Source organism: Piliocolobus tephrosceles, chromosome 7 (assembly GCF_002776525.5).
Source record: "Piliocolobus tephrosceles isolate RC106 chromosome 7, ASM277652v3, whole genome shotgun sequence".
Classification (NCBI taxonomy): domain Eukaryota; kingdom Metazoa; phylum Chordata; class Mammalia; order Primates; family Cercopithecidae; genus Piliocolobus; species Piliocolobus tephrosceles.
Window position 1 is genome coordinate 47,436,184 of NC_045440.1, and position 26,128 is coordinate 47,462,311.

General features: G+C 45.2%; 2 protein-coding genes and 1 non-coding gene across 4 annotated transcripts in view; 2 read left to right on the forward strand and 1 right to left on the reverse strand.

The window, feature by feature from the left end:
* Positions 1-5,262, reverse strand: part of LOC111525260 (DNA-dependent protein kinase catalytic subunit) — a 178,046-nt gene extending 172,784 nt beyond the window's left edge. The window contains exons 1-4 of the mRNA XM_026456188.1: positions 5,081-5,262; positions 2,486-2,562; positions 2,302-2,394; positions 1,027-1,101 (exon numbers count right to left, since the gene is read on the reverse strand). Coding sequence (XP_026311973.1) covers positions 1,027-1,101; positions 2,302-2,394; positions 2,486-2,562; positions 5,081-5,234 — 399 coding nt within the window. The 5' untranslated portion in view covers positions 5,235-5,262. The remainder of the gene's footprint in view (positions 1-1,026; positions 1,102-2,301; positions 2,395-2,485; positions 2,563-5,080) is intronic.
* A 748-nt stretch (positions 5,263-6,010) lies between these two features.
* On the forward strand, positions 6,011-22,938 carry LOC113225143 (DNA replication licensing factor MCM4). Of its 2 annotated transcripts, XM_026456196.2 has the most exons (17): positions 6,011-6,121; positions 6,238-6,321; positions 6,626-6,790; positions 7,162-7,325; positions 7,414-7,515; positions 7,866-7,961; positions 8,042-8,137; positions 9,675-9,813; positions 11,572-11,792; positions 13,459-13,579; positions 15,835-16,094; positions 16,559-16,924; positions 17,382-17,509; positions 18,877-19,084; positions 20,417-20,645; positions 21,109-21,242; positions 22,074-22,938. In XM_026456196.2, the coding sequence occupies exons 2-17, from the start codon at positions 6,252-6,254 to the stop codon at positions 22,164-22,166; spliced, it is 2,592 nt and encodes an 863-aa protein (XP_026311981.1). In that variant the 5' UTR covers positions 6,011-6,121; positions 6,238-6,251; the 3' UTR covers positions 22,167-22,938. The 2 variants fall into 2 exon arrangements, with proteins under 2 accessions (XP_026311981.1, XP_026311982.1); XM_026456197.2 differs by having other exon boundaries at positions 6,049-6,321; positions 22,074-22,307.
* A 2,141-nt stretch (positions 22,939-25,079) lies between these two features.
* On the forward strand, positions 25,080-25,183 carry LOC111525279. Its single transcript, XR_002726041.1, has one exon. It is a non-coding gene; the product is annotated as a U6 spliceosomal RNA (small nuclear RNA).
* Positions 25,184-26,128: the final 945 nt, after the last annotated feature.

Sequence of the window (26,128 nt, forward strand, 5' to 3'; positions counted from 1 at the left end):
GGAAATAAAGGGATTCCTCTATCTCAGTGCCTCGGTACACAGCAAAGGTTCAGAATTCGGTGTGTCTCAAGGATTTACACTTGCCCTCTCAGGATTCACATCCACCCAGCTTATCTGGAAATTAGAGGTTGAGATGGGTGGTGTAAGAACACCAGAGGAAGAATACTCTAGGCTTAACTGTTACGTTTCCAAGAAACCAACAAGACTAGAACCTTTCTCCCAGAAGCCTACAAAACCAAGGACCAACCAGAAACAAAGGAATTCTAAAATACAAATACAAAAAAAAAAACAGAAACAGGTCACAGTGACCCCAACAACCACTTAATTGCAACATACCAACCGATTCCTGCTGGACACGGGGGCTCACGCCTATAATCCCAGCACTTTGGGAGGCCGAAGCAGGCAGATAACAAGGTCAGGAGTTCAAAACCAGTGTGACCAACATAGTGAAATTCCGCCTCTACTAAAAATATAAAAATTAGCCAGGCATGGTAGCATATGCCTGTAATCCCAGCTACTCAGGAGGCTGAGGCAGGAGAATTGCTTGAACCTGGGAGACAGAAGTTGCAGTGAGCTGAGATCGCACCACTGCACTCCAGTCTGGATGACAGAACAAGATTCTATCTCAAAAAAAAAAAAGAAAAGAAAACATGAACTCTTTCCCAGTGCTAAGATTTTAGGAAAAACCTCAGAGATACAAGGTGATCTTTCAGCAATTCCTAATAGCACTAGGTTTTGCCAAAGCCAGTAAGGGTGATAAATGAAAGAGCAATAAATTCTTTAGTCATTTTCCTCCTTCATTCTGCTCACAACTCAGAATTCTTCTTTTACTGCCCAGAAGAGTCTGAGAACAAAAAGCCAGGGTACTGTCAGGTGATGGTTGGAAAATGTGCATCTTACCCATACATCAGTGTGATTAGATCCTATCCTTCCCCAAACACATCACCCAAAATACAACTCAAAACTCTGACTTTTTTTTAAGTTATACATTTAATACAAGATGCATGTACTTAAAAACATAATTACCTTAATAAGAAGGTCCAGGGCTGGAATTTTACATTTAGCAGCTCTATCTTTTGTATAAACACTGGTACAAGTATTCTAGGTTTCAAAAAAAAATAACCAAAATCATCAATAAGATAAAAACTGAGACTCAGCAATATCTGAAACTACGTCTCCAAGAGGAGCAATATCAAAATTCAGTATTTAGCTGTGGAAAACATAACATTAGGCTGGGCACAGTGGCTCATGCCTATAATCCCAAAACTTTGGGAGGCCGAGGTAGGCGATCACCTGAGGTCAGGAGTTCGAGACCAGTCTGGCCAGCATGGTGAAACCCTGTCTCTACTACAAATACAAAAATTAGCCGGGCATGGTGGCACGCACCTGTAATCCCAGCTACTCAGGAGGCTGAGGGAGGAGAATCGCTTGAACTCGGGAGACAGAGGTGGCAGTGAGCCAAGATTGTGCCACTGCACTCCAGCCTGGGTGACAGATCAAGACTCTGTCTCAAAAAAAAAAAAAAGAAAAAAGTATTCACCAGACTCTGTGGTTCGTGTCTGCAATCCCTTTGGGGATTACAGTGTGGTTCATGCCTGTAAGCAATTTGGAAGGTGGAGACGGGAAGATCACTTGAGCCCAGGAGTTCAAGACCAGCCTGGGCAACAAGGCAAAACTCTGTCTCTACAAAAAAAAAAAAAAAAAAAAAAAAAAAACCACAAAAATTAGCTGGGCATAGCAGCAAATGCCTGTGGTCCCATCAACTTGGGAGGCTGAGGTGTGAGAATCACCTGAGCCCACGAGATGGAGCCTGCAGTGAGCCATGATCGCACCACTGCACTCCAGCCTGGATGACAGAGCAAAACCCTGTCTCACAAAATAAAAACAAATAAACAATAAAAATAAAAACATAAATTATTATTTTTTTTTGAGATGGAGTTTCGCTCTTGTCGCCCTGGCTCCAGTGAAGTTATCAAGAAGCCGTCAGGGCCCCAGGGAACCCAAGGTGCCACTGCCACCTCCACAGGAAAGAAATTATCAAAGTAGTTTCTCTGACAAAGGCCTTAGCTTACTAAATCTAAATAACGAATGGGCAACAAGAGCAAAACTCCATCTCAAAAAAAAAAAAAACAACTAATGAAGAGCCCAGTTCATTTGTAACACAATGAAGCAGAAATAAGCAAATTCCCCAATGAGAGAGGAAAATGTTTTATCTTTAAAATAAAAATCCAAGTTCCTTACACCATAAGTTAAAACAGATGTTGATATATAATGTAATAAGGTATTTTTTTAAATCCTTACCTTAATTTCAACACAGTAAGGCGCGATCTTCTGGCCCATTTTTTCTAAGAAAATACATAAAAACTTTAGGATTTCTTCTCTACATTCACGAAACTGTAATGAAAGAGATACATATTGTAAATATGGGTAACAGGAGTCACTCCAGGAATATACAAGACAAGTAAAACGAAAATTGTCAACTTACTTCAATACTGTTGAGTGACTTCCGGACAAATACAAGCAAACCAAAATCTCTGGAAAAAACTAAAGATGTCTGTAATGCTGTTCAAAAAAATAAGTAAGCAAGTTAAGAGAGTGCCAAGAGCATCATGTAAACCACTCCTAAAGGGGTTGCAATGATTTTCTTTCTTTTATTACCACTTTTTTCTGAGACCAAGTCTCACTCTGTCGCCCAGGCTGGAGTGCAGTGGCGTGTCCTTGGCTCACTGCAAGCTCCACCTCCCGGGTTCACGCCATTCTCCCGCCTTAGCCTCCCGAGTAGCTGGGACTAAAGGTGACCCCCACTCTGGCTAATTTTTTTTTGTATTTTTAGTAGAGACAGGGTTTCACCATGTTAGCGAGGATGGTCTCAATCTCCCAATCTCATGATCCACCCACCTCGGCCTCCCAAAATGCTGGGATTACAGGCGTGAGCCACCGCGCCTGGCCAAGGTTGGAGTGGTTTTCAAGGCAGCCTTATAAATATAAAACACTAACCCAAGGTTGTTATATTAAAACAAAGAAAGCAGAAAATTCTAGAGAATGTTCCACAGGGAAGCAGTAGGCAGAATAATGGCCCCAAAGATGCCTGCATCCCAATCCCTGGGGTCACATCTTGTGAATATGTAAAATGTATATAGCAAAAGGAAATTGAGCTTGCAGATGGAATTAAGGTAGCTAATCAGCTGACCTTAAAATGGGAAGATCATACTGGATTATCCAGAGAGCCCAATGTAATCATACAAGCCCTTAAAGTAAGGAGATGAATAAGAGTTGACAGAGAGACAGGAAGTTGGGAAAGCAGGAGATTCCAAACCTCTGCTTGACATGCTGTTGCTGGCCTTGAAGACCAAGGGAAGGGAGCTGTGATCCAAGGAAAAGGGACAGTTTCAAGAAGTATGGAATGTCAGGGACCTCAATCCTACAACCTGAATGAATAAGGCAATGGATCCTCCCCAAGAGGCTTCAGAAAGAAAGCAGCCCTGCCTGGTACTTTGTTTCTAGCTTGGTGAGACCTGTGTGGGATTCTGACTCACAGAATCCCCCTTACAGTGGGAACTGTAAGAGTAACAGACCTGTGCTGTTTTAAACTACTAAGCTTGTGATAATTGTTACAGCAGCAATAAGGAACTAATACACTTCCCCTGGAATCTCTCAAGTGAAAGGAGATATGTCATAAACGGAAGGTAAACTTGGAAGTGCTTTACACACACGTTACTAAACGAACAAAAATGAATGCTAAATTTGAAACCCTAAGAGAAAGTAACCACACAATGTTAGTTTTTTGTTTGATATTTCCCCATTGTTAACATATTCTTGACAACAGATAGAATATACAGAATTCGTGTATATAGCATCTTTTTTTTTTTTTGAGATGGAGTCTTGCTTCATTGCCCAGTCTGGAGTGCAGTGGCACAATCTCGGCTCACTGCAACCTCCCGCTCCTGGGTTCAAGCCATTCTCCTCTCTCAGCCTCCCGAATAGCTGAGACTATAGGCGCTCGCCACCATGCCAATTTTTGTATTTTTAGTAGAGACAAGGTTTCACCATACTGGTCAGGTTGGTCTGGAACTCCTGACCTCAGGTGATCCACCTGCCACAGCCTCCCAAAGTGCTGGGATTACAGGCATAAGCCACTGCACCGTGCCACATACAACATCTTGTTTAAACTGTTTTAAGTTATTCCTACAACATATTCACTCCTAGACCCTCCGGAGGAAAATCTCACCTTTTAATAGGGCACAACATCAAGAGGTCTGCACACTCGTGTTTTAAAGGAGGAATACAGGAGTTTCCACACAATGAAATATTCCATTATTTAAACTGCTAAAAAGAGGCACTTTTACTACAGAGAAGAAAAAGTTCCCTCCCAGGCATTGCTAAAGTGTTAAAAGAACATGATTTCAATTGTATTTCTTCAATTTTTCTCAAGGTAGGAACGGTAAATACAAGGGTTTCGAAAAGGTACTGGTGGGATTAGGCGAGATTCAGGTGAAAGAAAATACTTTCTCTTGGCCGGGCCCAGTGGCTTATGTTTGTAATCCCAGCACTTTGGGAGGCGGAGGCGAGCGGATCATGAGGTTAGGAGTTCGAGACCAGCCTGACCAACATGGTGAAACCCCATCTCTACTAAAAACACAAAATAATTAGCCTGGTGTGGTGGCGCGCGCCTGTAATCCCAGCTACTCGGGGGGCTGAGGCAGGAGAATAGCTTGAACCCGGGAGGCGGAGGTTGCAGTCAGCCGAGATCGCGCCACTGGGCGACAGGGCGAGACTCCGTCTCAAAAAAAAAAAAAAAATATTTCTCTTGCCCTCCCCCCAACTCTGTATAGCAAGGATTGCCAAATTAGGGGTCGTTTTCACCAACTTTGGCTTTAAAATATCTTTCCTCTAATACTAGGGAGTACAAAGCAGTATGACAAATCACTTTATACACACGCACAGAAATTCCCCCAAGAATCTAATCGCTGTACTTCAAAATACCGTCATCTAAACACAGAGAGAAGCGCCGGGCTGCTCGGCTCCAGAACGACTCGGGAAGCCAGGACCCACCCGCGGCCCACCTCGGGCCGGTACCCACCCAGCACCGCGGGGCTGCTGCTCAGGACGCATTCCTGCCCCAGGCCGCGGATCAGCTGATGACCGGCCAGGGCAGCACCGCAGCGGTCCGCGGCGGACAAAGTCTCCTGCAGCCGTAGCAGGGAGCAACGCACACCGGCTCCGGAGCCCGCCATGCCGCCGAGTCCCACTCCCGCGCGTGCGCCCGCTCAGCCCGGACCCGGAAATGCCCCTACGCGCCGGGGCGGGGCTACGGGGCACGGCGGCAGGAACTTTCCCGGGGACCCCTGCGGGAAAGCCTGGCCTGTAGGCGCGCCTTTTTGGCCCTAATCAACATGGAAACTTAACGCCATCCGTCGGTCTGATCTGCGGAAGTAGATTGGGTGGCTACTTGGTGTTGGACTTGGCTAAATAGATACCAGAGGCAAATAAAACAAGCGAAGGGCCTGGGTCAAGAGCTCCAAGTTTGTTCCTCGATAAACAGTGACAAACGCGTTCGGGCGCGGTGGCGCCCGGCTGCAGTCCCAACACTTTAGGAAGCTGAAGCGGGAGGATCGCAGGAGTTCGAGACTTGCCTGGGCAACATAAGACTATCCCCGCCACCTCCCGTCCTTAATTTTTTTAATTAAAAAAAAATCTTAGGTGACAAATGCATCTCTACTGTCCTTATTAATCAAAAACGCCTAAGGGATAAAGAAGCACATGCTCCCTAGCCAATGCTGATGGAACACACCCCGAGAACTGGTGCGGTCGGACCCACTTTTCCCGCGAAAACGCGGCCGCGCAGGAGGTCAGACCATCTAGACAGAGGGGTGCCGAGCGTGGCCTACTTCTGGTGTACGCACGGGCGCTGAAGGAAGTGGCACTGTCCCCCCCCTACCGGTGCACAGTGGCGCCTCCCGGAGGCGGAGCCACGCACGAGCGTCGCTGTGATTGGTAAGGCCCCGCCAGGGGCGGAGACGACCTTGCCGCCGGCGGGAACTCTGGGTCCCGTGGTTTGGGAGCGCTACTGGCCGGGTGGACCTGGAGCCTGCGAGCGTCCGCAAGCGGCCGCCTTTCGCCGGTAACCGCGCGCCAGCAGGGAGGGCGTGGCGCGTAGCCGGCAGGAACGTCCGAGCTGCGGAGCAGGGCAGGGAAGCCGGGAGGCGGGCCCGGCCCGAGCTTGTCCTTGTCGCGCAGGTACCCCGAGCACCATGTCGTCCCCGGCGTCGACCCCGAGCCGCCGCGACAGCCGGCGTGGAAGAACCACCCCAGCCCAGACGCGTGAGTGCCCCGAGCCGGGCCCACAACAGCCCCCGGCGCCGCCCCTTCTGCCCTCTCTTGCCGCAACTGGCAGCGCTGGGTGGGTACGCGGGCCCCGGACGCTCAGCCTCGGGCTGGGCGCTGCCGCCTGATGCGAACAGATACCCACAGCAGGCTGTGGCCTGGGTGCTGCTTAATTTGATTGCCCATTTGCCTCTGTTTGGTTTGGTTCAGTGTTAAGTCATAATGCCCCAAGGGACAGACAAATCCAGGAATACCGGCCCTGAAAGTTCATGGCCATCTTTTCTGTTTTGTGTGACACAAGCTCGAAGTGAGGATGCCAGGTCATCTCCCTCTCAGAGACGTAGAGGCGAGGATTCCACCTCCACGGGGGAGTTGCAGCCGATGCCAACCTCGCCTGGAGCGGACCTGCAGAGCCCTGTCGCGCAGGACATGTTATTTTCCAGCCCTCCCCAAATGCATTCTTCAGGTGCGTGTCTGAAGATCTAGGTTATGCTGTGCTTGATACACAGCTGTTGGTTTATCTGCTCAGGTTTACTGTCTTTATTACAGTTGTCATAATGCCTAAAGCTTCCCCTCTGCACATGAGTGAGCATATTCTGAACCAGAGGAGCTGAACAGAGTGCTGAAAATAATTGTTTTAGGGCTTAGTGAGCAGAAGAAGCAGGTTCTCTGATGCTTTTCTTAATAGAACATTTAATAGTGCTCAGAATCTCAACCACCACAGATTGCAATAAATACTCAAGTTTGCTGTGCGATTAGGTGGTATAGATCAACAGACAACATGCTGTAATTTCAGGTTTGATATACCACCAGAATTTCCTAATTTTGTTTTTATAGCTATCCCTCTTGACTTTGATGTTAGTTCACCACTGACATATGGTACTCCCAGCTCTCGGGTAGAGGGAACCCCAAGAAGTGGTGTTAGGGGCACACCTGTGAGACAGAGGCCTGACTTGGGCTCTGCGCAGAAGGGCCTGCAAGTGGATCTGCAGTCTGACGCGGTGAGTATGCAGTCTCCTGAAACCATCTTATGGCGGATATCATGTAGGTAACTCCATTCTCATGATTCTGTCATGTTTTTCTGTGTAGGCAGCGGCAGAAGATATAGTGGCAAGTGAGCAGTCTCTAGGCCAAAAACTTGTGATCTGGGGAACAGATGTAAATGTGGCAACATGCAAAGAAAACTTTCAGGTGAGCTATATGTATTAAAATTACTTTGGGCTCTGAAAATGTTGGGAGACCATGCTTATAACTTATAGCGAAGTAGCCATAATGACTAGAAGGGCCACCTGTGGTGGCTCACACCTATAATCCCAGCACTTTGGGAGGCCAAGGTGGGAGGATCACTTGAGGCCAGGAGTTTGATAGCAGCCTGACCAATATAGTGGGACTCTATCTCTAAATTAAATTTTAAAAAAGAAAAAGGAAGAAAAATATTTATTTTTGTCTCCTGATAGTGACATACTCGTAACTTTGTGTGTTTTTAGTAGTTGCCTGTTCCCAAATGCTATATGCCTAATATGTTTTCTCTCCACTTAAAGAGATTTCTTCAGCGATTTATTGACCCTCTGGCTAAAGAAGAAGAAAATATTGGCATAGATATTACTGAACCTCTATACATGCAACGACTTGGGGAGGTAATCAGATACTCTTTAAATTCAAGTTATATGTTTTAAAATAGTTAGCAAAATATAACTTGTTCATTTTTATCTTGTAGATTAATGTTATTGGCGAGCCATTTTTAAATGTAAACTGTGAACACATCAAATCATTTGATAAAAATTTGTACAGACAACTCACCTCTTACCCACAGGTAAGAATTTAGCTTTGACCTTGATGAATTTTAGTAACTGTCCAGAAAGAATGTTTCCAGATAACACAAATTCCTCGGTAATGAAGATAGTATGCACAAACACCAAGAAAACCATGTATCATCTCCTTTGGCCGGGTGCGGTGGCTCACACCTGTAATCCCAGCACTTTAGGATGCTGAGGCAAATGGATCACTTGAGGTCGGGAGTTCGAGACCAGCCTGGCCAACAAAGTGAAACCCCCATCTCTACTAAAAAAATACAAAAATTAGCCACACATGGTGGTGCGCACCTGTAGTCCCAGCTACTCAGGAGGCTGAAGCGGGAGAATCACTTGAACCGAGGAGGCGGAGGGGCAGTGAGCCGAGATGACGCCACTGCTCTCCAGCCTGGGCAACACAGTGAAATTCCGTCTCAAAAAAAAAAAGGATCATCTCCTTTAAGATGAACTTTTTTTTTTTTTTTCACATTTTAATGTTCCTGAAAGTGGGATTTGTATTACTATCAATGACAGGTAATGGTTTACCGGGCAGTGTTTCTCATGTAGAAAAATGATGAATCTAACAACTATAGCTTCTTGGGTTTCATGAAGTAAGTTATCTTAAATGGAAATACTTTAAATGAATTGCATACTTCCTGCTGCTTTAAAAGAATATACTTATTGTACTGTAGACTTTGACTTTTTGGCCTCAGGTCAGTTTTTATTCATGAAGTATCAGCTCTGTTGACTCTGGGTGTGGTCTTTGGAGGCAAGCAGACCTGGTTTTTGAATCTTGATTTTGCTGATTACTGGCTGCATAGCCTTAGTCAGGTTCCTTAGCCAACCAAAAGCTGTTTCCTCATCTGTAAAATGGAAACCATATGTTAACAAATTTCAATAAATATGATTTAACTTACTTTGGTGTCGCTGGGCGCAGTGGCTCATACCTGTGATCCCAGCACTTTGGGAGGCCAAGGCAGGCGGATCATCTGAGGTTGGGAGTTCAAGACCAGCCTGACCAACATGGAGAAACCCCATCTCTATTAAAAATGCAAAATTAGCCAGGCGTAGTGGCACATGCCTGTAATCCCAGCTACTCAGGAGGCTGAGGCAGGAGAATTGCTTGAATCCCAGAGGCAGAGGTTGCAGCGAGCCGAGATCATGCCATTGCACTCCAGCCTGGGCAACAAGAGTGAAACTCTGCCTCAAAAAATAAAAATAAATAAATAACTTACTTGGGTATCATTTCATTATAGAAGGAAAATAATGAAAGTATGAGGTCAAAATTGTTTTCCCTTCTAATAGAAAGCATAAAATATGCCAGTATACATCAAGAAGGCACTTTTGTATAAATTACCAAATTTAACCCAATTGAGAATATGCAGAAATAGATAGTTCAGCATACCTAAATTTGAAAACAGCACATGCATGATTCTGTAGGGTAATACTTTGGGGGCATGACATGTTGTTTTGTTTTTATACTTTGCTAATCTGATGTGCCTTTATTGTATTTAACACTGAGATATGAATACAAATACATCTTCATATTTATTTTTACAGGAAGTTATTCCAACTTTTGACATGGCTGTCAATGAAATCTTCTTTGACCGTTACCCTGACTCAATCTTAGAACATCAGATTCAAGTAAGACCATTCAACGCATTGAAGACTAAGAATATGAGAAACCTGAATCCAGAAGGTAATATATTTTTCATAGGATTACTTTTATTGAAGGAAAATGCCTTACATGAAAATAGCCTTGTTTCATCAAGAAACTATGAAAGAAGTAATTGGTGGTGGTAGTCAAGGTGATGCATTATAAATTGACAAAATAATACAGATTCAGTTATCCTGTATACTTATGAACCCCATATACTTTTTGAATTTAATTGAAGTTTCTGATATAAGAGATTGACTATTGGCTGGGCGTGGTGGCTCACGCCTGTAATCCCAGTACTTCAGGAGAACGAGGCAGGCAGATCACCTGAGGTCAGGAGTTCCAGACCAGTCTGGCCAACATGGTAAAACCCCTTTACTAAAAATACAAAAATTACCAGGGCGTGGTGGCACGCGCCTATAGTCCCAGCTACTCTTGGGAGGCTGAGGCAGGAGAATCACTTGAACCCGGGAGGCGGAGGTTGCACTGAGCTGAGGTTGTGCCATTGCACTCCAGCCTGGGTGACAGAATGAGACTCTGTCTCAAAAAAAAAGAAAAAAAAATAGATTTTAAAGACTTGAAGATTACCTGAGGCCAGGAATTTGAGACCAACTTTGGTGACTTAAGAGACTCCATCTCTTTTTAAGAAGAAATTAAATTAGCAAGGCACAGTGGCTCGTGCATGTAATCCTACCACTTTGGGAGGCTGAAGTGATGAGCTTACTTGAGCCTGGCAGGTTGAGGCTACGGTGAGCCGTAATTGCACCACTGTACTCCAGCCTGGGCAACAGGTTAAAACCCCATCTCAGGCCGGGCGCGGTGGCTCAAGTCTGTAATCCCAGCACTTTGGGAGGCCGAGACGGGCAGATCACGAGGTCAGGAGATCGGGACCATCCTAGCTAACCCGGTGAAACCCCGTCTCTACTAAAAAATTTTAAAAATTAGCCGGGCAAGGTGGTGGGCACCTGTAGTCTCAGCTACTCTGGAGGCTGAGGCAGGAGAATGGCATAAACCCGGGAGGCGCAGCTTGCAGTGAGCTGAGATCCGGCCACTGCACTCCAGCCTGGATGACAGAGCGGGACTCCGTCTCAAAAAATCAAAAAATAAAACCCCATCTCAACAACAGCAAAATTGTAGAGGTCTCATGAATCAGTGGCAGGATAGGGTGATCTTCATGGCTAGCAGTGGCTAACTACAGGCCAGAACAGGGCAGCTCGTCTGAAACCAGCAGGGGAAATTAGTTGGGGGCAGTGGGACCTTCAAACGGGAAAAGTTGTCTGTCAGGAAAGGTTCAAATACTAGAGGAAACAAGCAAGGGTGAAAGATCAGACCATCTAAGGGGTTCTGTGTGGATAGTAATGACTGTAAAGTATAGAGGACTTTTTCCTCTGCCAGGTGAGTACACTGGCACATTCAGTCCTTGGCTCTGGGGTGGATCCTGATACCACCCCATTCTATAGAGGACACAAAATATGCACAGAGAGGCTAGGGTTGGGACTCAGTCCAGCCTATCTGGCTTTTTTCCTGACACAGCAGGGTGTCATACAGGAGGCTGGGTGAGTGAGGCAGGAGGCAGGGAGGAGGGTAGGCAGACAAGAAGGGAGCAAGGGATGCCTGCTGGACAGGGGCCAGAGGTTCGCTGGGCTTGAGAGTCTCCTGAAGACATACCCTGCAGACGACTAGACACAGAAAGGTCACCCTAGACAGACTTGTGGGCACCCAGCACCTGCCTGTGATCCCAGCTATTCCTGAACCTCTGCACCTCAGATAGGTGTGCTGACCTCTCTTCTCCCCTCACAGACATTGATCAGCTCATCACCATCAGCGGCATGGTGATCAGGACATCCCAGCTGATTCCCGAGATGCAGGAGGCCTTCTTCCAGTGCCAAGTGTGTGCCCACATGACCCGGGTGGAGATGGACCGCGGCCGCATTGCGGAGCCCAGCGTGTGCGGGCGCTGCCACACCACCCACAGCATGGCACTCATCCACAACCGCTCCCTCTTCTCTGACAAGCAGATGGTGCGCAGCCACCCTGGCCCCCCAGGCTATGCTTTGCCTGTCTGTATCCTCAAAAGGCCAACTATAAATTGTCCCTTGGACCCCGAGCCTCACTTCCCGAATGGCATCCATCCCTCTCTGGTCTTGTGGATTTCATTAGTGGCCTATGGGCTAAATACACAGAGCATGCAAAGGCCCTGCTTCAGGGCACTGTCCCTGTGCAGTTGCCAGTAGTACTGTCTGTTGTTAGAGACATCATATTTTCATGGCCTAAAATGCTTCAAACATTTGAGATGAGAATACTTGGTTAAATGTCGTTCTGCGGTTTTTCCATTGGTAAAGGATGGAGGAATTTTTCTGAAATTTTTTCACAAATTTTATTGTCTAAGAAGTTTGGTCTTTTTTGGCTGGGCTTGGTGGCTCACGCCTGTAATCCCAGCACTTTGGGCGGCCGAGGCGGATGATCACAGGGTCAGGAGATCGAGACCATCCTGGCTAACGGTGAAACCCTGTCACTACTAAAAAAACAAATACAAAAAAATTAGCCAGGCATGGTGGTGGGCACCTGTAGTCTCAGCTACTCAGGAGGCTGAGGCAGGAGAATGGCATGAACCCAGGAAGCGGAGCTTGCAGTGAGCTGAGATAGATTGCACCACTGCACTCCAGCCTGGGCAACAGTGAGACTCTGTCTCAAAAAAAAAAAAAGTTTGCCCTTTTTTCTCTCTATTCAGAAATCGTAAGATGAAGTTACTAAAATGACAGAAATAAGTAAAGGGAAGGTAGAAAATTGCTTATTAACCATGATTGTAACTGTAAAGATGTGGGAGGACAGAATTTTGAGTTTTTCTGTGACAGTGTGTGCATGGTTTCTTTAATGTTGCATGGGACAGAGCTGGAGACAGAAAGGCAGGCACCCTGCTCCCCAGGAGCATATGGCCCCCTATTCTCAGAATCCTGCAGGCCCCCAAAGTGGCTTAGAGAAAAGCCCAGCATCCTTAGGCCTGTCAGAGGGTACCTGGTTTGGAAAGGCCTTCCTCGACCCTGCTTTATGAAAAGCATCTCAGCTTCCCCCACCGCAGCTCCCTACATTCCTTCCCCTGTTTTGTTGCAGTCTGCTGCATTTGTCACTGTCACATGTTATGTGCTCATTTTTCTGTGTATTATCTGCCCCTTCCACTCCATGAGGCAGGGAACTTTGTTCACCATCGGGTCCCTGACACCTAGAATGGGCTGTAGCACAAGCTGGGTGCGCCACAGATACCTGTTAGATGAGTGGATGCAGGCAGGGTTGTGAGGTGCGCAGGCATGCCTGACAGTGGGCCTTAAGAATGTGTGCTGCAGCCAGGCATGGTGGCATGCGCTTGTAATCCCAGCTACTCGGGAGGCTGAGGCAGGAGAATCACTTGAACCTGGGAGGTGGAGGTTGCGGTGAGCCGAGATCACACCATTGCACTCCAGCCTGGGCAATAAGTGAAACTCCATCTGAAAAAAAAAAAAAAAAATGTGTGCTGCTTTACCCAGGAGATCTAGAAGTAGCTTCTAAAGAAATAATGAGAAACATGGACAAACATTTACGTGGGGATATGCACTGCAGCCTTACATGGCAAAAGCAGTACAAAGGCATGCAGATATTTGTCCTCCTGCACTCTCTTTGTGGCCCACATGTTCTCTGTTTGCTGCCCTTCAGATCAAGCTTCAAGAGTCTCCAGAAGACATGCCTGCAGGGCAGACACCACACACAGTCATCCTATTTGCTCACAATGATCTCGTTGACAAGGTTCAGCCTGGGGACAGAGTGAATGTTACAGGTAAGAGTATAGGTTTGCACCAGCACTTGAGCATGCCTGTCTTGTTTTCAATGCTGTGCTTTAGTGAGTCATTGGACTCAGTCACAGGTCCAGTTCTGCCTGCAGTTGTCACTGCATGTCTTTGAGACTGTGGGGTATATCCCCGCTTTATCTGCCACCTTTTTAACTGAGTACCACGGCCCAGCATCATGAAATTGTTCAGTTCTTCTCAAACTTGAATGTTGGAACTCGTGGTTTGTGCGGTCACTCGCCTCTTGATATCTCAGTATCCTGGAGCTATGTGTGTCTCAAGTCAGTACTGTTGGCATCATGAGACAGCAGCCTCAGATAGGCTGGTATGGGTAGAGTTTGATGTATGCCATCAGCTAAGTATTATCAATGCTGGAGTTGTAAGTAATTTTTACTTATTTCCCAAATGTATAGCCAGGGGTTAACATTTGTTTGTTACAGAGAAGAATGAGTCAGAGTGACTTGTTTCCATGTGTAGAAGCTGAGGTTCAGGGATGCATAGACAGCAGTAGCTCAGATGCTACGGTAAATCAGGACCCAGGACTCCTCTTGCTGCCACGAGAGTGTTCTTTGCACAGCACCACATGAGTGTGGCAGTCTTCCTTTGGAATCTGTAGAGTCACAATGCATTTTGGTTGGCGGCAAGGGAGTGTTGATGGCAGCACAGTTCTTCATTGATGGGCAAGGTGGCAACGGTCACAGAGTGCCTGAATCTGCTCCTGAGTGGAGGGCCTGGGGCACACCACGCATCGGCCCTTGTCTTCAGTGAGGCAGTGCTCACCCTGTTTCTTCCCCAGTGTGAAGTCCCGCAGTTGTCACTGGCAGTCTTCCGTTGTAAAAGTACTTGTAGTCATTGAGAATTTGAAATAATGTGTAGTCTTTAGTGAGTGACGTGCACATTTCCAGTCCTGCCACCCTGAAACCTTTGATAAAGTATTTAATCCAATATTTTAGTTTCCTCACCTGCAAAGTGGAGTTAATGTGATGATACATGTGTGAGAGTATTTAGGGCCTAGGGGCTGTGGAAAGTGCTGTGTAGATGTGAAATAAGTATCAATGCTGCTCTGTGGGATAAATCATCATGGGCCACTTTAAACATAATCGTCCATCCCTAGCCTATATCGGAGTGAAGAATAGTGTGTATTCTAAGAATGTGTGTAAACTGGTTTGTTGTGTTAAATAAGAATTACACCAACCCACTAAATGAACAAGACCAGTGCTCTGTGCCATTGTGTTGAGATAGCTGTAAGGGGGAAAGGCCGGGCTTTCTCCAAAAGCTGCAGAAATCAGCCTAGACTTAAAGGCTTCTGATTTGAAATCCAGAAAAGACAAATATCAGATCAGGCTTCTGTATGTGGGGAGCCTACCTTCCAGAAGAATGCATGATTTGCATGCTTTTGTCAGGGGTGGTGGGTGGGGGGTGGGACCTAGTCTACTTTTAATGGCTGGAGGATTTTAGCATTTTGTTGAAGTCAAGTAAGTGCTAAGCAGATTCTGTACACTCAACTTAGGGAAGTAAAAATACTGCTTATTAAACACAACCACGAACCCAGCATTGAGCCAGAAGCACAGCAGCTCCATTTCACCCTCAGGGTGACTATGCCCGTGGACGTGCTCATGTAGCTACAGTTGCCCTGGAGCACTGCTGACTAGTGGGCCCAGGTGAACGTGTCCTCGGGTCTGTCATTTGCAGAAACCTTGGTTCTTTCTCTTTTTGTTTTGTTTTTGAGACAAGAGTTTTGCTCTTGTTGCCCAGGCTGGAGTCCAATGGCACGATCTTGGCTCACTGCAACCTCCGCCTCAGGTTCAAGCCATTCTCCTGCATCAACCTCCTTAGTAGCTGGGATTACAGGCATGTGCCATCACGCCCGGCTAATTTTTGTATTTTAGTAGAGACAGGGTTCTCCATGTTGATTAGGGTGGTCTCGAGCTCCTGACCTTAGGTGATCCGCCTGCCTCAGTCTCCCAAAGTTCTAGGAATACAGACATGAGCCGCCTGGGTTCTTTCGAGCTTGTCCGTTTCCTGCTGCTGCTTCCCTGCTTGCTCAGAGCAGGCGGGAGCTTTGCAATGTGGGCCTGAGTCCTGGGCTTGGGAGAGTCATTTAAGAGATGGTGGAGCTCACCTTTCCAGGGCCAGCCCAGTGTGATGCCTCGCTCTGAAGTGCACCTGTTGCCTACGCTGGTTGCTGAGCCACTCGGAGGAAGATGTGGGAAGGTAAAAGTGCATCTCCTGGTTGTGCCCTCAGGCATCTATCGAGCAGTGCCTATTCGAGTCAATCCAAGAGTGAGTAATGTGAAGTCTGTCTACAAAACCCACATTGATGTCATTCATTATCGGAAAACGGATGCAAAACGTCTGCATGGCCTTGACGAAGAAGCAGAACAGAAACTTTTTTCAGAGAAACGTGTGGAATTGCTTAAGGAACTTTCCAGGAAACCAGACATTTATGAGAGGCTTGCTTCAGCCTTGGCTCCAAGCATTTATGAACATGAAGATATAAAGAAGGTAACAGTGGATTTTAAACTAGGGGTTGGGATTTACAATTCTTTAGAATCAAATAGTGTAAACATCCACTCCTCCACTTAAGCCATCTGCCATAAAGGACGCTAGCTGTGGCCTAGAGCAAGTACTGGCAACCAGACTTGCCATTGGTTGAGGAGAGTCATAGCATTGTCTGTCCTCATCTCTGCTCTAAACTTAGGTTTCTAAACAGAAGAGGCCACACAGTATCAGAATAGGGACAGGGACTTGCATGGCTACCATTCTGGCGTAATGATGAGTGCTGATGAATAAATTGGTCAGTGATAACTTAGAGCATATCAAGCACTTTCAGGAGCCTTTTTATACCTTCCTGCAATTTCCTAATTGTAGTTCTTTATAAGAGACAAAAGTACCTCTAAAGTTTAAACTACATCTCAGTTACTGTGCAGAAAATGAATGTTTAGACATGTCTCTATTTGATTATTTAGGGAATTTTGCTTCAGCTCTTTGGCGGGACAAGGAAGGATTTTAGTCACACTGGAAGGGGCAAATTTCGGGCTGAGATCAACATCTTGCTGTGTGGTGACCCTGGTACCAGCAAGTCCCAGCTGCTGCAGTACGTGTACAACCTCGTCCCCAGGGGCCAGTACACTTCTGGGAAGGGCTCCAGTGCAGTTGGCCTCACTGCGTACGTAATGAAAGACCCTGAGACAAGGCAGCTGGTCCTGCAGACAGGTGCCCTCGTCCTGAGTGACAACGGCATCTGCTGTATCGATGAGTTCGACAAGATGAATGAAAGTACAAGATCGGTATTGCATGAAGTCATGGAACAGCAGACTCTGTCCATTGCAAAGGTGAGTCACCTTCTCCACCGTGAATGTGGACATGTTTAAAATACGTGAACCCTTTAAAGACAGCGTCTGTGGAACTGTGCTGTGCTACCTTGGTTCTAACTTGGGGAGATTGGTACGTGCTTTTCACATCATATTTCAGCTAAATCTCTACATATCTTCTACAGGATATCATGTTTTGTCTTTATTGCTGTACTAGCCTTGAATTTGTCCTAAAGCTCTTGCAAGGTGCCTGCTTCCTGAGAAAGACGTGGTTATAGCACGCATTCATCTAAACTCAGTCCTTGGCATGAATCTGAGGACAAGGCTTATCCAGGTGAACTGCTGTAAAGGCAACATGGCTCAGGCAATAGAAATGCTGTAGAGGGAATATGGGTTTAGTAGGTGGTCAGGCAAAGACGGTGCTTGTTAATTGCCAGCGTCAGGGAGAGGCTTCTAACCGCACTATTTTCTCTAATAGGCTGGGATCATCTGTCAGCTCAATGCGCGCACCTCTGTCCTGGCAGCTGCAAATCCCATTGAGTCTCAGTGGAATCCTAAAAAAACAACCATTGAAAACATCCAGCTGCCTCATACTTTACTATCAAGGTATTAAGACAGATTTTTATTTTGTTCATTTGTAGAATATTCAGGGTGAGATTGAAAAGGAGCTACTAAGATTCAGCAACTGCTAATGGAAACTCTTCACTCTTATCAGGATGTTTCAAATTTCGTTGGTCAAGAGTTTTCACGACAAGGATGATGTGTGTTCTCATTTGATTTTGAAGCAGTTGGGATGTTTCCCTCCCACGCCATTTTCACATGGCTGTCACTCACTACCCTTAGTCCTAAAGCCACTGCTGAGAGTCAACAGAGAACAACTCTGTACCGCAGATGAGGCTCTGAAAAGTTAGATTTATTAAAGTGCAATCACATAATCTTCACTCTCAGCCCCACTACAAATATTGGACATTTTTCATAAATGGATTTTAGGTTTTAATTACTTGCTTTTTTTTTTTTTTTTTTGACGCAAGTTTTTTCCCCCAGAAAACAGTTGAATGTGTTTTCATTCAAATCTTTCCATTGTCAGCCAGGTACAGTGACTGACACCTGTAATCCCAGCACTGTGGGAGGCTGAGGTGGCTGGAGTGCCTGAGCTTTGAGGCCACCCTGGGCAACTTGATGAAACCCCGTCTCTACTAAAATACAAAAAATTAGCCAGGCGTGGTGGTACATGCCTGTAATCCCAGCTACTCAGGAGGCTGAGGAGGCACAAAAATTGCTTGAGCCAATGGGAGCGGAGATTGCAGTGAGCTGAGATCATACCACTTCACTCTAGCTTGGGCTATAGAGTGAGACTGTCTCAAAAAAAAAAAAAAAACCAACAACTTTCCATCGTCAAAATTATAGAAACCTTTTCCTAAGGGAGGTCTTCCTTTGACTCAGCTGATTGGTCCCCAGCCGTTCCCTGGGCCGACCTAAGGGCTAGGGACAGCACAGGGTGAGTGGGGTGAGTGGATGGACACAAAGGCCCTTTTCACACCAGGCAAAGACGCTTTTCCCCGCAGGCGCTCACAGGATGCACATTCACTGCACATCTGTGGTGCTTGAGCAGTCTTTAGTATGTTGTTTGTAGGTGTATTGGTGTCTCAACTAGGAAAACAGTTTTTTGTTTGTTGTTGTTTTGTTTTTTTGAGACAGAGTCTCCCTCTGTCGGCCAGGCTGAAGTGCAGTGGCGCGAACTTGGCTCACCGCAACCTTCGCCTCCCAGGTTCAAGCAATTGTCCTGCCTCAGCCTCCCGAGTAGCTGGGATTACAGGCACGTGCCACCACTCCTGGCTAATTTTTGTATTTTTAGTAGAGACAAGCTTTCACTGTGTTGGCCAAGCTGGTCTCAAGCTACCAACCTCAGGTGATCCACCCGCCTCGGCTTCACAAGGTACTGGAAAAACAGTATTTTTACTTTGTTTTCTCAGGTTTGATTTGATCTTCCTCATGCTGGACCCTCAGGACGAAGCCTATGACAGGCGTCTGGCTCACCACCTGGTCGCACTGTACTACCAGAGCGAGGAGCAGGCAGAGGAGGAGCTCCTGGACATGGCAGTGCTGAAGGACTACATTGCCTACGCACATAGCACCATCATGCCACGGCTAAGTGAGGAAGCCAGCCAGGCTCTCATCGAGGTAACCCTGCTGAAAAAAGGCTTACTGTGCCTGTAGCCCACAGCATTAATGTAATCGACCAATCATCTCCTTTAAAATATTAATTATTTTGTTAAGAATGACATACTGTTTTCTTCCTTTTTTTGAGATGGAGCCTGGCTCTCTTGCCCAGGCTGGAGTGCAATGGCGTGATCTTGGCTTACTACAGCCTGCAGCCTGTGCTTCCGGGTTCAGCGATTCTTCTGCCTCAGCCTCCCTACTAGCTGGGATTACATGTGCCCACCACCACTCCCGGCTAATTTTTGTATTTTTAGTAGAGATGGAGTTTCACCGTGTTGGCCAGGCTGGTCTTGAACTCCTGACCTCAAGTGATGCACCAGCCTCTGCCTCCCAAAGTGTTAGGATTATAGGCATGAGCCACCATGCCTGGCCTAAGAATAATGTACTCTTTTTTATAACTGTTTATTGTTTCCTCCCATATTACAGAATTGACTTTACCAAATTTTGCAAAAGGGGGAAATAGTTCATTTATGTAGGTAGTACACACACTTTATATGTTTAAATACTTACAAGCATAGTGAATTTAAGATCAAAGACCTGGTTTCAAATAGAGGCAACACTACATAGTTATTTGGAAACTGAAAAAGTCATCCAGTTTCTGTAAGCTTCCTTTTGCTTGTAAAAAACAGATTGAGCAGTCTTTCAGGTTCGTTTTTCAGCATCCTTGTACGTGAACTGAAGTGCACAATGGCACATTTAGGTTATTCGAGCATTGTGATATTAAGAAAGTTCCTGGTGCTTTGATGAGCTTTACATCCAAACTGAGCTCCCAAAAATAAGTTACAGACATTATGTAATTTTTTTGTGTGTCATAGTCTTGGGAGTTGTTCATGAAGAAATACGACTGTGTCATCTGTATGTGAGATTGATACAACTTACCTTTGCAGCATTCTCCCAGCAGTCCTTATGTGCCCCATGTGAGCACTTTTCACAGACAGACGCTGATTCTCCCTATGAGTCGTCACAGCCTGCTCCTCTCCCCACATGCCACGTTGCTTTCCTCTGCCATGCCCATCTCTGTTCTTCAGAGCTACATTAGATGCCACCCTCTCCAATATTCTTCCTGAGCATCTCCCAGTTGGAATATGTTCACCCACCACTGCACGCTGAACGTTAACGTCTTCACCTGGGATTTCTGTGGTCTGTGTAGCCTCTACCACATGATGAGCTCCAGGGCCCAGGACTGTATCTGAGTTCCGTTTACTTAATGGAAGCCTAAGTGTTCAAAATTCAACACAAAACTAAAGTTGTTGTCACCAAGGGGGTTTGTTTTTGTTTTTTTACCTTCAATAGGCTTATGTAGACATGAGGAAGATTGGCAGTAGCCGGGGAATGGTTTCTGCATATCCTCGACAGCTAGAGTCATTAATCCGCTTAGCAGAAGCCCATGCTAAAGTAAGATTGTCTAACAAAGTTGAAGCCATTGATGTGGAAGAGGCCAAACGCCTCCATCGGGAAGCTCTAAAGCAGTCTGCAACTGATCCCCGGACTGGCATCGTGGACATATCTATTCTTACTACAGGTTCGTTATTTTCATTGAGCAGAAAAGCTTTTGAAAATTATTTCAATATGTATGTAGTTCATATGTCAGATTTAAGCTAACAGTTAAATCATTTGAAATGGAAGTTCTTAACCTTTTTTGGATTGGGACCCCTTTGAGAATCTGAAGAAAGTTGCCCTTTAATCTTGTCTTGATACAGTTTTAAGGAGATTCGGTCTCTTCGACTGGGAAGTTTTGTTAGAGAAGTTGTTTGTTTCTTAGCAGCAGCTGCTTGCTGCACAGATGTGTATCCTGTTTCCACGGAAAGCGACAGCTAGTGGCTTACAGAAAATTCCAAATAATTCAAAACTCATTCCCTTCAAATGTACTCAGCCCCTGTCCCCTTACCTTTCTAGATGATACTACTAAAGGAATATTTTTGAGAATTTGAAACATTTCATTTCATAATAGCAAAAATGTTTTCATTGATTTCTTTTTAAATCAGGGATGAGTGCCACCTCTCGTAAACGGAAAGAAGAATTAGCTGAAGCATTGAAAAAGCTTATTTTATCTAAGGGCAAAACACCGGCTCTAAAATACCAGCAACTTTTTGAAGATATTCGGGGACAATCTGACATAGTAAGTGTTTATATGTATTTTTTGTTTGATAGAACTTTCTCTTTTTCCTTAATATTGCTTTTGGGTTTTTTTCCTTTATTTATTAAATAATAAATATAGATAAGAATGAAGAAAAGGAAGATGAACCATAAGCCATCATCAAGAAATAATCACAATTAAAATTTTTGGCTGGGCGCAGTAGCTCACACCTGTAATCTCATTTGGGACTCTGAGGTGGGCGGATCACTTGAGGCCAGGAGTTTGAAACCAGCCTGACCAATATGGTAAAACCCTGTCTCTATTAAAAATACAAAAATTATCTGGGTGCAGTGATGAGCACCTGAAATCCTAGCTACTCAGGAGGCTGAGGCAGGAAGATTGCTTGAACCCGGGAGGCAGAGGTTGCAGTAAGCTGAGATCCTGCCACTGCACTCCAGCCTGGGCAATAGAGTAAAACTCCATCTGAAAACCAAAGAAAAAAATATTGTTATGCCCCCTTTATAGTTGTTATAAGTTTGTTTTAGGAATGAAATATTTGGGTGTCATTTTGTAAATAAGGTGAGTTGTTTAGTGAATAGAACTATGCAGGCTTTCAGTGCTGGTCCACTTTCCATCTCTGTGTTGTCACTGAGAGGGCAGAGTTGATAGTTACAACATGGACTACACAGATGCCAAGTCTACCATAGGGACCATCTGGCCACTCCACTCCTGATTTAGAGCATAAGGCATGTGTACAGCCACCAAAAAGAGAAAGATTCTGGGTGGTACTTTAACGTTAAAATTATGGTGTCTCTAACAGGTAAAGGAGGGACTTGACCTATAAAATATTTATTTTCTTTCTCTTCCCCACAGGCAATCACTAAAGATATGTTTGAAGAAGCACTGCGTGCCCTGGCAGATGATGACTTCCTGACGGTGACTGGGAAGACCGTACGCTTGCTCTGAAGCCTTGTGAGCAAGGAAGGCTGCCTGCATGTCCTGCTTTGCTGCATGCCACACGGGTGTGGCCTGCATCTCAGTTGGCCGCCATCAGTGTAAATAGAGCTTAAAGTCGTGGTTTGGCTACATAAAAATTTTCTAACTTGGTTCAATATTTGTAGTGAAGTATCTGTTTTCTTTTTTTTTTTTTTTCACATTATAAATAAAAATACTATGCTGGCCGGGCACAGTGGTTCACGCCTTTAATCCCAGCACTTTGGGAGGCCGAGGTGGGTGGATCACGAGGTCAGGAGTTCAAGACCAGCCTAGCCAAGATGATAAAACCCATCTCTATTAAAGATACGAAAAATTAGCCGGGCATGGTGCCACACACCTGTAATCCCAGCTACTCAGGAGGCTGAGGCAGGAGAATCGCTTGAACCGAGGCAGCAGGGGTTGCAGTGAGCCAAGATCATGCCACTGCACTACAGCCTCAGTGACAGAGTGAGACGCTGTCTCAAAAAAAAAAGTACTATGCCAATTTTCAAACATACCGTAGAGATTATTTTCAAGTGCCATTTTATAGTATAGCAACAGGGCTTTTACTCTGTGTATGCACAGATACAGTCTGGGGCATGGTTTCTCATGGCCATCATCAATATGCTTAAGGATTTGATGACAGGCATAGCCAGGGCATATCACCTCAGTGGTAAAGGGCTAGAGCCTCTCTTTTTTTTTTTTTTTTGAGACGGAGTCTCGCTCTGTCGCCCAGGCTGGAGTGCAGTGGCCGAATCTCAGCTCACTGCAAGCTCCGCCTCCCGGGTTCACGCCATTCTCCTGCCTCAGCCTCCCGAGTAGCTGGGACTACAGGCGCCCGCCACCTCACCCGGCTAGTTTTTTGTATTTTTTAGTAGAGACGGGGTTTCACCGTGTTAGCCAGGATGGTCTCGATCTCCTGACCTTGTGATCCGCCCACCTCGGCCTCCCAAAGTGCTGCACCCGGCCGAGCCTCTCTTTTTTACAGCACTGTTTTTTTGTTTGTTTGTTTTTTGTTTTTTTTTTGAGACAGGATCTCACTCTGTCACCCTGGCTAGAGTACACTGGTACAATCACAGCTCAATGCAGCCTTAATCTCCTGGGCTCAGGTGTATGTCACCATGCCTGGCTGCTTTTTGTATTTTTTGGTAGAGATGGGATTTCACCATGTTGCCCAGGCTGCAAGCGATCTGCCTGGGCTCAAGCGATCTGCCCACCACAGCTTCTGGAAGTGCTGGGATTAGAGGTGTGAGCCACTGCACCCAGCCTTTGTTTTATTTTTTATTTTTTGAGAGGTATAATTCTTTCTAGAGGTTTTTTTCTCATGGCTACTATTAGATCAGGAATGGGTGATTGGAGATTATTAGATTCTAGGTTAACTTCTACCCCTTTACCCTAATACATAAAACTTTTTCCTAAATAAATTATAGAAGGAATAATACTTGGTTATCTGGCATTATTTTTCATTAAGGAAAAAGCTTTACTAACCACTCCGTTCATGGAAATTTGTAGTGGTAAGTATTTGATAGGTCATAAAAAACACCATAATACAACAAATCTCGTTTTCTTTAAATACTGATTAAATCCTAACAGTCATCTTTATAAAATGACCATAGGCTAAAATCTTATGTGTAAGTACTACTACAATAAATAATTTCTGAAACCTTTAAATCATATGAGTTGGGACTTTTTTATAACTTAGAATCAACATTTGTTAATAAAGTATCCATAAAAAATGATAGATCTGGCTGGGCACGGTGGCTCAAGCCTATAATCCCAGCCCTCTGGGAGGCCGAGACAGCCGGATCATGAGGTCAGGAGATCGAGACTATCCTGGCTAACACGGTGAAACCCCATCTCTACTAAAAATACAAAAAAATTAGCCGGGCATGGTAACGGGCACCTGTAGTCCCAGCTATTCTGGAGGCTGAGGCTGGAGAATGGCATGAACCTGGGAGGCGGAGCTTGCAGTGAGCCGAGATTGCACCACTGCACTCCAGGCTGGGCGACAGAGTGAGACGCCATCCCAAAAAAAAAAAAAGGTCTAGTTGAATATTTAAATAGTATTAAAATGTTAGCAGTAGAATGCTGCATTAAATATCCTAAGTCAAAAATGTTTTTCATACACCTACCAAACATAGCTTAGCCAAACCTACCTTAAAGAAACTGAGCATACTTAAATCAGCCTATGGTTGAGTAAAATAATGAAAAACAAAGCCTATTTTATAATAAAGTGTTATGGTTGGATACGGTGGCTCACACCTGTAATCCCAACACTTTGGGAGGCCAAGGCAGGTGGATCCCGAAGTCAGGAGGTCGAGACCAGTCTGGCCAACGTGGCAAAATCCTGTCTCTACCAAAAAAAAAAAAAATAGCTCAGCGTGGTGGTGAACGCCTGTAATCTCAGCTACTCAGGAGGCTGAGGCAGGAGAATTGCTTGAACCCTGGAGGTGGAGGTTACAGTGAGCTGAAATGCCAGTGCACTCCAGCCTGGCAACGGTGTGAGACTGTCTCATAAATAAAGTGTTAAATGTCTTGTGTACCACATTGGTAACACAAGAAAAGGTCAGTCAAAATTCAAAATTTGAAGAATGTTGAAATTGTAACAGCTTTATACCATGTAAAGTTGAAAAATTGTAAGTCGAACAATAATTAAATAATCTACTTACTAAGATGGTTTCCCCCTGAAGTTTATGTACTAGTAATATTTTTCTAAACCTGGCATTTGAATACCAAGTTGAAGGTATATTCAACTGTAGATGAAGTGTGTGTATAGTTTCATTTTAAGGGGATTTTAGTAGAATGAAAATAATGGTGTCCTGTTGCTGTCAGGTTCCATCACAGTGAATCTCAGTTTAATTCAGTAAACTTTGTTTTCTCCAGAGTCTAAAATAATAATTTAGTGCTTGCTTCAGCACACATATGTGAACATTGGAATGATACGCAAAAGATTATCATAGTCCCTGCGCAAGAATGACACACAAATCCATGAAGCATTCTATACTTTCAGTAAAAACTGTAGTTATTTGGCTGGGCGCGATGGCTCACGCCTGTAATCCCAACACTTGGGATGTCGAGGCAGGAGGATCACGAGGTCAGGAGTTTGAGACCAGCCTGACCAACATGGTGAGACTCTGTCTCTACTAAAAATACAGAAATTAGCTGGGCATGGTGACGGGTGCCTGTAGTCCCAGCTACTCAGGAGGCTGAATCACTTGAACCCAGGAGGCGGAGATTGCAGTGAGATGAGATTGTGCCCTTGCACTCAAGTCTGGGCAACAGACCGAGACTCCATCTCAAAAAAAAGAAAATTGTAGTTATTTAGCAAATGTGTTTACGTCTATAGCCTGCCCACTGGTCATAAGTTTCTTGAGAGAAGGAATGGTCATATCCTTCAGTGCAATGCCTGGTGCTTGCCACTAGATGCTTGTTACATGTTAGTAGAGATAATTAACTCCTATGAAAGGAGGGTGAAGGTGTAAAAGTTGTCAGAAGGCATTCTTGAAAACAGCGAAGTATCAGGCTGTGGAGTGGAGGAAAAAGAGGAATTACAGTCCTGTCCCATAAATTCTTACAAATATTACCTTAGAGGGTATGCCTCATAATCTCATGGAACCTGGGAGATATCTAGTCTCGCTAATTAAGATAGCTTGCTTTATTTGATTGGAGAATGCGTTTGCCATTCTCCTTCAGCATCCATCATAGATAAAACCAGCTCCATCTAAAGGAGTGCACAACTAACAAGAGGAATGAGGAAACCCAGAATTTAATGACTCTCAGCACATCAGTTAGGAAATACTTTTTAACTGCTGTTGCTTACTAAATCTAAGAAATTTTTGAAATGCCTCTATAATTCAGTTTTTTAAACTTTTTTTTGAAATTTCACGACTGGGCACTACAGCTCACACCTGTAATCCCAGCACTTTGGGAGGCTGAGACAGGCGGATCACCTG

Coding starts and splice junctions, on each gene's coding strand:
- LOC113225143 (XM_026456196.2), top strand. CDS start 6,252: ATGTCGTCCCCGGCGTCGACCCCGAGCCGCCGCGACAGCCGGCGTGGA. Junction 6,791..7,161: donor TCCCCAAATGCATTCTTCAG/GTGCGTGTCTGA, acceptor TTGTTTTTATAG/CTATCCCTCTTGACTTTGAT. Junction 13,580..15,834: donor GGACAGAGTGAATGTTACAG/GTAAGAGTATAG, acceptor TTGTGCCCTCAG/GCATCTATCGAGCAGTGCCT.